General features: G+C 64.8%; 1 protein-coding gene across 1 annotated transcript in view; it reads left to right on the top strand.

Moving 5' to 3' along the window:
• Window positions 1-13,161, top strand: part of HSPG2 (heparan sulfate proteoglycan 2) — a 173,972-nt gene that overhangs the window by 48,406 nt on the left and 112,405 nt on the right. Inside the window, exons 28-35 of the mRNA XM_077837560.1 lie at window positions 252-363; window positions 4,037-4,150; window positions 5,605-5,732; window positions 5,890-5,976; window positions 7,157-7,206; window positions 8,259-8,347; window positions 10,087-10,227; window positions 10,331-10,522. Coding sequence (XP_077693686.1) covers window positions 252-363; window positions 4,037-4,150; window positions 5,605-5,732; window positions 5,890-5,976; window positions 7,157-7,206; window positions 8,259-8,347; window positions 10,087-10,227; window positions 10,331-10,522 — 913 coding nt within the window. The remainder of the gene's footprint in view (window positions 1-251; window positions 364-4,036; window positions 4,151-5,604; window positions 5,733-5,889; window positions 5,977-7,156; window positions 7,207-8,258; window positions 8,348-10,086; window positions 10,228-10,330; window positions 10,523-13,161) is intronic.

The raw sequence follows: 13,161 nt of genomic DNA, 5'->3' as shown, positions 1-13,161 counted from the left end.
GACAGGTAGGCTTGGGAGACTCCCTCCTCGGCTCCCTCAGATGGGCCTGGGACACAACTGCCCATGCACAGAGGCTCCAGGATGGAGGGTGACCCTCACTGATCTCGCTGCCTCACCCGGGATCCTGTGGAGTCTGGCTGTGACCCTTGGGAGACCTCGGCCAGGGCCGGGACCTGGCTGTGCCCAGGCAGCCTGGCCCAAGCCTGTCTCTCTGCAGACGCTGAGCTCCCTCCTGGCCTCTTGTCTCCCAGGCTCTCCAACATCCACATGGACGTGGCTGTGCCCCATGCCACGGGCCTGGAGCAGGCGGTGGAGGTGGAGGAGTGCACCTGTCCCCCTGGATATCGTGGCCCTTCCTGCCAGGTGAGTCTGCCCCTGGAGTAGGCAGGAGCCCCACCCAGCGCACAGGGCAGCAGCTCTGGCTGGGGGGCAGCCTTCTCCGCAGCATTGGGGGCCATGCAGCAGGGGCCAGAGATGACACTGCCTGGTGCTAGATGGCAGCTGTGGAGCGCAAGCCCACTGCTCCTCCCTCCAGCTGGAGGGGCTGGTGTCCTGCCGCTGCCAGGGCTGGGCAGCAACGGGGCCCGCACCGGCGTACAGGGAGGCAGGGAGCGGTCCCAGCGTTGGGGAGGCTCTATGTCACCTCAGGGTAGAGTCTGAGCCATATCCTGGGAACCGGGCAGCGTGCCCCGTGCCAGCATGAGAGCTGCGTGGTCCATTTGGACCCAGAAAGCCAGGGGGTCAATAGGCTCAGGCTAAATCAGTCTGAGCCCTGTGCCAGGCTGACCTCACCGCTGCTGTGTGCGGCGTTGACTCCGGGGGCGGGGCGGGTGGAGGGCGGTGTTGCAGCAAGAACAGCTGCAGCCTCCCAGCCATTCTGAGCACAGAGTCCAAAGGACAAAACTCCCTGGGAGACCCGGAGGGTGGCCGTGGCCTGAGCTGGAGGAGCGGTCTGGGGGCAGCATACCCTGTCTGGCACCGGGGGAGGGTCGCAGCCCTGCCTGGCGCCGGGGGAGGGTCGCAGCCCTGCCTGGCGCCGGGGGAGGGTCGCAGCCCTGCGTGGCGCCGGGGGAGGTCCCAGCCCTGCGTGGCGCCGGGGGAGGGTCCCAGCCCTGCGTGGCGCCGAGGGAGGGTCCCAGCCCTGCGTGGCACCGGGGGAGGGTCCCAGCCCTGCGTGGCGCCGGGGGAGGTCCCAGCCCTGCGTGGCGCCGAGGGAGGGTCCCAGCCCTGCGTGGCGCCGGGGGAGGGTCCCAGCCCTGCGTGGCGCCGGGGGAGGGTCCCAGCCCTGCGTGGCGCCGGGGGAGGGTCCCAGCCCTGCGTGGCGCCGAGGGAAGGTCCCAGCCCTGCGTGGCGCCGAGGGATGGTCCCAGCCTTCGTGGCGCCGAGGGAAGGTCCCAGCCTTCGTGGCGCGGGGGGAGGGTCCCAGCCTTCGTGGCGCCGAGGGATGGTCCCAGCCTTCGTGGCGCCGAGGGAAGGTCCCAGCCTTCGTGGCGCGGGGGGAGGGTCCCAGCCCTGCATGGCGCCGGGGGAGGGTCCCAGCCCTGCGTGGCGCCGGGGGAGGGTCCCACCCCTGCGTGGCGCCGGGGGAGGGTCCCAGCCCTGCGTGGCGCCGGGGAAGGGTCCCAGCCCTGCGTGGCGCCGAGGGAGGGTCCCAGCCCTGCGTGGCGCCGGGGGAGGGTCCCAGCCCTGCGTGGCGCCGAGGGAAGGTCCCAGCCCTGCGTGGCGCTGAGGGATGGTCCCAGCCTTCGTGGCGCCGAGGGAAGGTCCCAGCCTTCGTGGCGCGGGGGGAGGGTCCCAGCCCTGCGTGGCGCCGGGGGAGGGTCCCAGCCCTGCGTGGCGCCGGGGGAGGGTCCCACCCCTGCGTGGCGCCGGGGGAGGGTCCCAGCCCTGCGTGGCGCCGAGGGAGGTCCCAGCCCTGCGTGGCGCCGGGGGAAGGTCCCACCCCTGCGTGGTGCCGGGGGAGGGTCCCAGCCCTGCGTGGCGCCGGGGGAGGGTCCCAGCCCTGCGTGGCGCCGGGGGAGGTCCCAGCCCTGCGTGGTGCCGAGGGAGGGTCCCAGCCCTGCGTGGCGCCGGGGGAGGTCCCAGCCCTGCGTGGTTCTGGGGGAGGGTCCCAGCCCTGCGTGGCGCCGGGGGAGGTCCCAGCCCTGCGTGGCGCCGAGGGAGGGTCCCAGCCCTGCGTGGCACCGGGGGAGGGTCCCAGCCCTGCGTGGCGCCGGGGGAGGGTCCCAGCCCTGCGTGGCGCCGGGGGAGGTCCCAGCCCTGCGTGGTTCTGGGGGAGGGTCCCAGCCCTGCGTGGCGCCGGGGGAGGTCCCAGCCTTCGTGGCGCCGGGGGAGGGTCCCAGCCCTGCGTGGCGCCGAGGGAGGGTCCCAGCCCTTCGTGGCGCCGGGGGAGGGTCCCAGCCCTGCGTGGTTCTGGGGGAGGGTCCCAGCCCTTCGTGGCGCCGGGGGAGGTCCCAGTCCTGCGTGGCGCCGGGGGAGGGTCCCAGCCCTGCGTGGCGCCGAGGGAGGGTCCCAGCCCTGCGTGGTGCCGGGGGAGGTCCCAGTCCTGCGTGGTGCCGGGGGAGGTCCCAGCCCTGCGTGGTTCTGGGGGAGGGTCCCAGCCCTGCGTGGCGCCGAGGGAGGGTCCCAGCCCTGCGTGGCGCCGGGGGAGGGTCCCAGCCCTGCGTGGCGCCGGGGGAGGTCCCAGCCCTGCGTGGTTCTGGGGGAGGGTCCCAGCCCTGCGTGGTTCTGGGGGAGGGTCCCAGTCCTGCGTGGCGCCGGGGGAGGGTCCCAGTCCTGCGTGGTGCCGGGGGAGGTCCCAGCCCTGCGTGGCGCCGGGGGAGGGTCCCAGCCCTGCGTGGCGCCGGGGGAGGTCCCAGCCCTGCGTGGCGCCGAGGGAGGGTCCCAGCCCTGCGTGGTGCCGGGGGAGGGTCCCAGCCCTGCGTGGCGCCGGGGGAGGGTCTCAGCCCTGCGTGGCGCCGGGGGAGGGTCCCAGCCCTGCGTGGCGCCGGGGGAGGTCCCAGCCCTGCGTGGCGCCGGGGGAGGTCCCAGTCCTGCGTGGTGCCGGGGGAGGTCCCAGCCCTGCGTGGTTCTGGGGGAGGGTCCCAGCCCTGCGTGGCGCCGAGGGAGGGTCCCAGCCCTGCGTGGCGCCGGGGGAGGGTCCCAGCCCTGCGTGGCGCCGGGGGAGGTCCCAGCCCTGCGTGGTTCTGGGGGAGGGTCCCAGCCCTGCGTGGCGCCGAGGGAGGGTCCCAGCCCTGCGTGGCGCCGAGGGAGGGTCCCAGCCCTGCGTGGCGCCGGGGGAGGTCCCAGCCCTGCGTGGTGCCAGGGGAGGTCCCAGTCCTGCGTGGCGCCGGGGGGGGGTCCCAGTCCTGCGTGGCGCCGGGGGAGGGTCCCAGCCCTGCGTGGCGCCGGGGGAGGGTCCCAGCCCTGCGTGGCGCCGGGGGAGGTCCCAGCCCTGCGTGGCGCCGGGGGAGGTCCCAGCCCTGCGTGGCGCCGGGGGAGGTCCCAGTCCTGCGTGGTGCCGGGGGAGGTCCCAGCCCTGCGTGGTTCTGAGGGAGGGTCCCAGCCCTGCGTGGCGCCGAGGGAGGGTCCCAGCCCTGCGTGGCGCCGAGGGAGGGTCCCAGCCCTGCGTGGCGCCGGGGGAGGTCCCAGCCCTGCGTGGTGCCAGGGGAGGTCCCAGCCCTGCGTGGCGCCGGGGGAGGGTCCCAGCCCTGCGTGGCACCGGGGGAGGGTCCCAGCCCTGCGTGGCGCCGAGGGAGGGTCCCAGCCCTGCGTGGCGCCGGGGGAGGGTCCCAGCCCTGCGTGGCGCCGGGGGAGGTCCCAGCCCTGCGTGGCGCCGGGGGAGGGTCCCAGCCCTGCGTGGCGCCGGGGGAGGTCCCAGCCCTGCGTGGCGCCGGGGGAGGTCCCAGCCCTACGTGGCGCCGAGGGAGGGTCCCAGCCCTGCGTGGCGCCGGGGGAGGGTCCCAGCCCTGCGTGGCGCCGGGGGAGGGTCCCAGCCCTGCGTGGCGCCGGGGGAGGGTGGATTTAGGAACCCACTGGCCCTGTTCTCTCCCACAAGGACTGCGACGTGGGCTATGCTCGCACCACCAGCGGCCTCTACCTGGGTACCTGCGAGCTCTGCGACTGCAGCGGGCACTCGGCCGAGTGTGATGCCGAGACGGGAGACTGCCAGGTGAGCCCTGCCCCGTGAGCCGCCCACGGCTGACACTGCTGCCCTGGGTGGGGAGGGTCCATGACTCAGCAGGGATGTCCCCTGCCATGTGATTCTGGGCACAGAAATCTCAGCACCTCCTGCTGCTGCGGGTGGCTAGGGCCAGGTGCCAGGGGTTCAAGCCCTGAGTGCCCGACACAGCAGAGATCTACCCCTGCCTCGTGGGACCTTGGGGGATGGGCAGGAAATAGCAGGCTCTGCCAACGTCACCCCGCACCCGGCCCTGCCTGGCCCCTAGCCAAGCCAGCTCTTACAGGTTCCTCCAGTGGGCAGCATCCTGCGCTCTGTCCTGGCCTGGCTGCTCCCAGGGGTTTCTGGTGGGCTTGTTGCAGAGGGCCTGTGCCCAGAGCTATGCCAGCCAGTTCCCCTCAGGGACCCTCTGTGAGCTCCCTGGCTCTGGGGATGAGGCTGGCGTGGGACAGGCAGTGGATGCCAGTGACCTGTGCAGCATCTTGTCGGGTATCTGGGGCTTCAGGTTCCTGGGCAGGTGCCAGGCTGAGGTGAGAGTGAGGGGGTGTCAGGGTGGTGCTGGCAGGACCTGGCTATAAGGGATGAGAACATAAGAACGGCCCTACTGGGTCGGACCAAAGGTCCATCCAGCCCAGTATCCTGTCTTCCGACAGTGGCCAGTGCCAGGTGCCCCAGAGGGAGTGAACAGAACAGGTCATCATCAAGTGATCCATCCCCTGTCGCCCATTCCCAGTTTCTGGCTAACAGAGGCTAGGGACACCTCCCCTGCCCATCCTGACTCATAGCCATTGATGGACCTATCCTCCATGAATTTATCTAGTTCTTTTTTGAACCCTGATATAGTCTTGGCTTTCACAACATCCTCTGGCAAGGAGTTCCACAGGTTGACTGTGCGTTGTGTGAAGAAATACTTCCTTTTATTTGTTTTAAACCTGCTGCCTATTAATTTCATCTGATGACCCCTAGTTCTTGTGTTATGAGAAGGAGTAAATAACACTTCCTTATTCACTTTCTCCACACCAGTCATGATTTTATAGACCTCTATCATATCCCCCATTAGTCATCTCTTTTCCAAGCTAAAAAGTCCCAATCTCTCCTCATATGGAAGCTGTTCCATACCACTAATAATTTTTGTTGCCCTTTTCTGAACCTTTTCCAATCCCAATGTATCTTTTTTGAGATGGGGCGACCACATCTGCCCGCAGTATTCAAGATGTGGGCGTAACAGGGATTTATACAGAGGCAACATGATATTTTCTGTCTTATTATCTATCCCTTTTTTAATGATTCCCAGCATTCTGTTCGCTTTTTTGGCTGCCGCTGCACATTGAGTGGATGTTTTCAGAGAACTTCCACACTGACTCCAAGATCTCTTTCTTGAGTGGTAACAGCTAATTTACACCCCATCATTTTATATGTATAGATTCCTTCTCTTTCCTTCTCAGAACTGCCAGGACAACACCGAGGGCACCAGGTGCGAACGCTGCCAGTCAGGCTACTATGGCGATGCCCGACGAGGGACCCCAGCAGACTGCCAGCCCTGCCCATGCCACAGGCCATATGCCACCAGCCAGTACGTCCCCTGACAGCCTGGGGCAGTCCCACCTCACAGGGTTTCTGCTCACTCCATGTCTTGTGTCGTCTTGTCTGTCTGTCAGTCCTTGGGGTGGGCTGCGGGGTGGGCAGGGCTGGGCTGGGCTGGGTATGACTCTTCTTCATCCTCCTCTCAGGGCTACGAAAACTTGCTTCCTGGACACGGACGGACAGCCCACTTGTAATGCCTGCACCACGGGCTACGTGGGACGCCAGTGCCAGAGGTAGGGGGGTGCCAGTCTGTCCCTGCCCAGACGCCGCGCAGGGACTGTCCCATGTGCCCTGTTTGGTTCACCCGAGTGCCAGTCTGTGCCTGCCCTGGGGGTCTGGGGCTATGGAAGCAGCACTGACTGCATGGTGCCAGGGGTGACCCCGAATGCCAGTGTAGGTCACTGCTCTGGGAGCCCCAGCAAGGCTCCCTGGCTCGGACACTTGGAGAAGGGAACCGCTCTAAGCCCAGCTAGCCTAGCACAGCCTGTCTCCTGCAGAGTCGAATGGGTCTTGGAGCCTAGCCGTGGGGCTGTCTGTGGCTGCTGCCCAGGTGTGGGGTGCCAGGGCTCTGGGGTTAGTTAAGGACTGTGGGGCTGGGGGCTCAGCAGGGAAGGAAGCTCCTCCAGCCTAGTACTGAGGCCAGGGCTCCCTGTGCTCCTGCCCAGTAACCGGCCACTGAACGCTCTGGGGGCCTGATTCTTCCCCTGGGGGACGAGTAACCCCCGTCAGGCCAGCAAGAGCCACTCGTGTTGTGGGGGAATAGGGCCAGATGCAGAGCTCAGGGCACCCGACTCCAGGCTGGGAGCAGCAGGAGGGCAGCAGAGATACAAAGAGCCAAACCAGAGTTGGGGGGCCGGGAGGGTGAGGGGCTGTGCGGTATGGGTGTGGAGGTGTGTGGCTGTGTGGGAGGTGCAGATACAGGACTGTGGATGAGGGGTGAGAGGTGGGACTGTGGGGGCATGGGTGGCTGTGTTAGGGGATGGGGGGTAGGGCTGTGGGTGAGGGGGCAGTATGTGGGGTGGGGTCTGCAGCTGTGTGGGAGGATGGGGGTGGGGCTGTGGGGGCTATGTGGGGTATAGGTGTGGGAGGTGTGTCTGTGTGAGGGGGTGGGGCAGTGATTGAGGAGGCGGTATGTGGGTGGGGGGTGCAGCTGTGTGGGGAAAGGGGTGGGGCTGTAGGTGAGGGGGCTGTGGGGTATGGGTGTGGGAGGTGGGGCTGTGTGAGGGGGTGGGGCTGTGAGTGAGGGGGCTGTGGGGTATGGGTGTCGGGGGTGCGGCTGGTGGAAGGTGGAGGTGCAGGGCTGTGGGTGAGGGGTCGGGGAATGGGGGGCTGTAAGGGGAAGGAGCAGCTGAGGTTTGGTGGGCCGAAGACTGCTCCCCTTGTGACCAGGAGGTCGCTTCCCTTTTCCCCCAGGTGTGCTCCTGGCTACCTGGGGAATCCCAGCCTGGGACAGCCCTGCAGAGGTGAGTGCCATGGAAGTGAGTGGCAGCTGATTCTGGGGGGGGCCCTGGGGTGAGACTGGGGTTCAGGGCCTGGTGCCAGGGCTGCCAGGAAGGAAGGGGCCCCACTGAGTCATGCAAAATCCCCAGCGTCCAGCAGCCAAACCCATGCAGTGCCCTCGGGGTGACGGGGCCCGGTGCCTGGAGAAGGGCTCCCCTGGGGGTCCAATTGTGGGGGAGATTGAAGGAGCCCCAGCCTGGGGGAGCCCATCCCGCATTCTGATGCCCCATCCCTGTGGGCAGGGCAGACCTGGTGGTTACCCATGGAGCTCATTACCCATTGGCAGTTACCCATCGTTCCTCTCTATTCGACATTGGTGAGGCCTCATCTGCAGTCCTGTGTCCAGTTTTGGGCCCCACACTACAAGAAGGGTGTGGAAAAATTGGAAAGAGTCCAGCGGAGGGCAACAAAAATGATTAAGGGACTGGAACACATGAGTTATGAGGAGAGGCTGAGGGAACTGGGATTGTTTAGTCTACGGAAGAGAAGAATGAGGGGGGATTTGATAGCTGCTTTCAACTACCTGAAAGGGGGTTCCAAAGAGGATGGCTCTAGACTGTTCTCAGTGGTAGCTGATGACAGAACAAGGAGTAATGGTCTCAAGTTGCAGTGTGGGAGGTTTAGGTTGGATATTAGGAAAAACTTTTTCACCAGGAGCGTGGTGAAACACTGGAATGCATTACCTAGGGAGGTGGTGGAATCTCCTTCCCTAGAAGTTTTTAAGGTCAGGCTTGACAAAGCCCTGGCTGAGATGATTTAGTTGGGGATTGGTCCTGCTTTGAGGTTTTTAAGGTCAGGCTTGACAAAGCCCTGGCTGGGATGATTTAGTTGGGGATCGGTCCTGCTTTGAGCAGGGGGTTGGACGAGATGACCTCCTGAGGTCCCTTCCAACCCTGATATTCTATGATTCTGTGATTCTCGAGGGTACTGGGCTCAGAGCCCCTTCATTACTTGGCCCCCGCCAGGTGCCCGGGCTCAGGAGTAACAGCTCTTCTCTTCTGCCTCATTGCTGTAGAGTCCCACAAGCCCAACGGAAACTGCAGCTGTGACCCACAAGGTAGCGTGAGCAGGCAGTGTGATGCCAGCGGACAGTGCCAGTGTAAGGTGAGGGGAATAGCTCCATGCTTGCACGTTCATGACAGGGAAGTTCCTCTGCCATGTGTGGGGACTCACCCACAGCCCTGTCAGGGACCCATCTGGGGACCTAGCTCCATTCCTCCCCAATTGCCAGCCCTGGCGCTTGTCTGAGGGGGGGCTCTCAAGAGGCCACAGGCTGATGCTCCCAGCCACTGCTCTAATGCAAGGTGAACTGAGCCAGACAGACGCAATACTGGTGGAGCTGGGATAAGAACCCAGGAGTCCTGGGCCAAGCCCCCCGCCCTAATCTCTTCCCCACTCCCCTCCTAGACCCAGGAGTCCTCACTGTTCTAACCACTAGACCCCACTGTCACGGATCCACAGGGCTCAGTGCTACAGACCCAGCTTTGGAACAGTCTCTAGGGGGAACCGTTCAGTGGACTGGACCCCCAGGGGCCTCACTCTTCCTCCAGGGTAGGGCCTGCTGCCTGGCCACCTCCTAGACTGGACTTCTGGGGCTCCAGCCCCCCTGCTGCACACTGTGAGCTCTGTGCAGCGAGGCCCACTGAGCCAGACTCCCGGTGGAGACCTGCGCTGTGCAGGGATTAACGCCCCTCACCCAGCGCTTGCGGTGACATTCACCCAGCACTGTCACAACAGTCGGTTTATGCGGCAGCTGGAGCCCAGCAGAGGAAGTTCCCAGGTTAGCCCAGAGATCTGAAAGTGAAAGCACAGCCCATCCTGGTCAGCCCAGAGCCCGGCCAGGGGAACAGTGAACCCACTGTTCAGGCTCCGTCTGTCTCTCTCTGCCTGACCTCCTTGGTCAGATCTCCGTGAGAGCCCCGACTCCTTCCAGCAGGCACCTCTAGTCACCACCTCACACCTCTCCAGTCCTTTGTTCTCCAGCTGTTGCTTAGCTCCTCTGCAGAGAGGTGGGGAAATCCATCTCCCCTGCACCATTGGTTCCTAGGTGTCAATGTTCTGGGATTGGGTTGGCCATTGGCTTCTCGCATACTCCACTGATGTGGAATTGGCCTTGGCCAATCTTTTTTAATGACCCATCCCAGCTCGTTCAGCCTGGCAACACTCCTATGTGTGTTGCAGCCTGCCCTGAGAGCCCTTCCTCCCCTCTGTGTAGCCATGCGAAATATAGGGGAAACTGAGGCACACACAGAAGACATACAAATCTTACAGAAAAGTCTCACTTTGTCACACCTGCTCCCTGTTCTTGTTAACATCATATGCTAAGCGTAACTGGCTCTCCTGTGTCTGACGCTGAGCTACCCTCAGTTCCCCAGAGCCACACTGAGAACAAAATTCCCGGGCTGGGTTGTTCTTTGCGCCTCACCCCAAGCTCTGGCCCTTGCCCGCCCCGTGCTGCTGACAGCTCTTACTGTGCTGCACCAGCTGGTGGGTAGCTGGCCTATGCCCACGTGCATTGAGTCTGCACCCTCTGCCTGGCCCCCACCAGTGGTGGCTGAGATCTCCACCAGTCTGTGTGCCTGAACACAGGGACTCGGGGGAGAGGATCCGGGTCCCCAGGGGAGAGGATCCCTCTGTAGCTTCCCCAGGATTCTGCTGCACTTACCCCTTCGTTCCCGTGCTCCTGGCCCAGTTCATTGCTGGGGCGTGGAAGATGCTTGGGGAATTCCAGCCCTGGGGACGGGATGGGGCTGGTTGGAGCCCCTGCCAGTTGGGGTCACTCAACCGTCTCCCCAGCTGTTGGGCCGTCTCCTCAGCCCCTCATCTGTCCCATTCACTTGTAGCCCCACGTGGAGGGTCCCTCCTGCAACAGCTGCCGTGCCAACCATTTCCACCTGAGTGCCGAGAACCGTGACGGCTGTCTGCCCTGCTTCTGCATGGGCGTGACCCAGCAGTGCACCAGCTCCTCCTACTACCGGGGCCTGGTAAGAGCCCGTCTCCCCCAACCTCCCAGTCCAGTCCCGCGGGATGCCTGGCTCGCGGGGGCCTCTGGTTGGATTCACATCCCTCGGTGTCTGTTCCCGGCAGGTCACTAGCCCCTTCCTTCCGGGCGACTTCCAGAGCTTCGCCCTGGTGAACCGCCAGCACAGCACCCGCATCGCGACCGGCTTCGCCGTGGAGCCGTGGGCCGAGGGGCCGCAGCTCTCCTTCGGGCACTTCGGCCAGCTGGGCCAGGAGTCCTACTACTGGCAGCTGCCAGAGCCCTACCAAGGAGACAAGGTATGGCAAGAAGCCCAAGGCCCTGCCCGTCCACCTGCCCCACTGTGGCTGGAGCATGGCTCAGGGGCCCCCTGGGGCCAGGCCACACGGCACGTGTCTGTGCGAGAGCTCTGCATGCCTGGGGCTGGCACCCTGAACTCCAGCGTGCCCGGCAGATTCTGAGGCCCTGGGCTCCTGCACTGCACTAGTGATGCCCCTGGCTCTTCTCCAGCCCTGCCAAGCAGCGGGTCTCATAGTGCTTTACAGAGGGCAATACTGTTAGCTCCATGTTACAGATGGGGAAACCGAGGCACAGGCCTGCACTGCTGTGTCTCCTGGGCCCCTGTTATCAGCATGTGAGCCCTGAACCTATGAGCTTTCCCCATAGCCCTGTGCTGAGGCCAGAGCCCCATCTTGCCAGGCACAGCAGGGCCAAGCCCGGGCAGGGGATAGCACTGGCTCTAACGGGCCCTATTCCTCAGGCAGCCCTGAGGTGAGCAGCGCCATCGCCCCTTGGAGACCCCCCAGACCCCCACCTCACACTGATCCCTGCAGCCGGATCCCGGTGGCACAGACCCAGCTGGGCCGACAGCCCAGGGAATGTGACCCATGGGGCTGAGCAAGCACTAGAGCCCCTCCCCGCAGGGATTGCAGCTGAAGGGGCCATGAGCTCTGCCAGGAGCCTGGGGGGCTGTGGCTACGTGTCACTGGGAAGGGAATTTGCCCCATGAAGGCAGGATTGCCTAGTGGATAAGGCACTGAGGTGGGACTCAGGAGACTGGGGCTTGGTTTCTCTGGCCCCTTGTGTGACCTTGGGGAAGTCACTTAACAGCTCCATGGCTTTGCTCTCTGCAGCCTGAGGGCTGTGCCCCCTACTCCCAGCAGGAGCCCATTCTAGGGGCTTTGATACGAGCAAGGTCATGGCTCTCTGGTGGCCTCCATGGGTAGGTCTACGCTGCACACTAACCCCAGGCTGTGACTCAGGTTTGAGCCCAAGCCCCTCCTCCATCCACACAGCAATCAGGCAGATTCAGGTGTGCAAACCTGCAGGCTCTGGCTCCTAGGACCCTGATGGGCATTCGGTCAGAGCTCGGGTCCAGCTGCGACTCGGCTCCAGGTGTGACACAACTCGAGCCACAGCCCCAAGGCAGGGCTGTTCAGTGCAGCGTGGACGTGTTCGCACGGGGCCAGCCATCGTAAGCCCAGTTTTCCAATGAGTACACAAGCACAGGTTCCAGTCGTGGGTTTCCATGTAGACGCCAAGCAGGCAAATTGGCACCCGGCGCGCAGTAGATGTGCTCGCCGTGCAGTGATGTCCCGGGATCACAGGGCAGCGTTGTGTCTGGAATGGACTGTGTTTACTCCAGACACCCCTTCCCCGCAGGGGGCAGAGCTGGGGGCTGCATTCCACACTCACTGCTCCCCCTGGCTGGGCGTTTGTTCTAGATCAGCTCTGCCCCCCTTCCCTTGAGCCCCAGCAGGTGTAAGGAGAGGATGACTCTGCCCTTACAGGGGGAAAGGGGCCCAATTCACTGTCTGTAACCGGGGGGATTTGTTCCTTCTCTGGGGGCCAGCCATGCGCTGGCAGCGGCCGCCATATGCTGGGAGCACCAGTCATTTGCTGGGAGAGCTAGCTGTGTGCTGGGAACGCCGCTGTGTGCCAGGAGCACCAGCCATGTGCTGGGAGCACAGCCATTTGTCGGGAGCACCAGCCATTTTGGGAGTGCCCACCGTGTGCCAGGAGCACCCGCCGTGTGCCGGGAGCGCTCACCGTGTGCCAGGAGCATAGTCCTACATGGGGACCCAGCCCTGCCCTGGGCTCACAGGCACATTCAGCACAGACTTTGCCACCTGCACACAGGGCACCCAGGGGATTGCTGGGAGGAGGGTGTCTGGTTTGCGAGTTGCGGGGTGCAGATGAGACCGGGAGGTGAGAAGTAATGGCAAGAAGGCTGGGGGCTTGGCAATGAGAGGAGAAGCTGGAGAGGGCTGTGGGAGAGCCGTGGGATGGGAGGAGCCAGGTTCGCACTCTGCAGCTGGCCCTGAGGAGCAGCTGTCCAACTGAGCCAGACAGGGAGGGGGGCAGATAGCGTGCCAACCATCTGTCACCGGTTCCTGGGCCCCAGGAGTGGGGAGTGCTCTGTCCTGATCCCTCCCGTCGGTTGACCCCATGCTGGGGCAGGCTGCATTGCCTGGGGGTTTGCTCAGCCCTGCCGTGGAGTGTCCGTGGCAAACCACGCCTCGGGGTCTGCTGCCTCAGTCCCAGCCCGGCTCGCGGTCAGCACCAGGCCGACAGCTGCTGGGCAGGCGGGAGTGGCGGGGGCAGCTCGGCTTTTCAGCCATCTGGAAGGGATTTCCTGCACGTGGGCGGTTTGGCTGGCCCGCGCTGGGTGCAGGTGGGCTCCTGGCACTGCTCACTTGTCCTCAGTAACCCTGCTCTCTCCTCTCCTTCCTGCCTGTCTCCTCCCTTAAACAGAGAGAAACCTATTTTGCCCGGATGCGCCGTGCGCACAAGGTACTAGGCACGGGCACCGCATGGCGGGGGCGTGAGCATGGAGTGCTCCGTGGGGCTGCCGAGCTAACCCGCAGGTGCGGGCCTGGGGCAGTCAAGCGCTTGGCTCCCAAGGGTCCTGGAGTCCGTTGGCCTGGGTCATGTGGCC

The sequence above is a fragment of the Eretmochelys imbricata genome, chromosome 18, assembly GCF_965152235.1.
Source record: "Eretmochelys imbricata isolate rEreImb1 chromosome 18, rEreImb1.hap1, whole genome shotgun sequence".
Classification (NCBI taxonomy): Eukaryota; Metazoa; Chordata; order Testudines; family Cheloniidae; genus Eretmochelys; species Eretmochelys imbricata.
The sequence above is the reverse complement of the archived record's forward strand: the minus strand, read 5'-3'. Positions and strand labels throughout refer to the sequence as shown.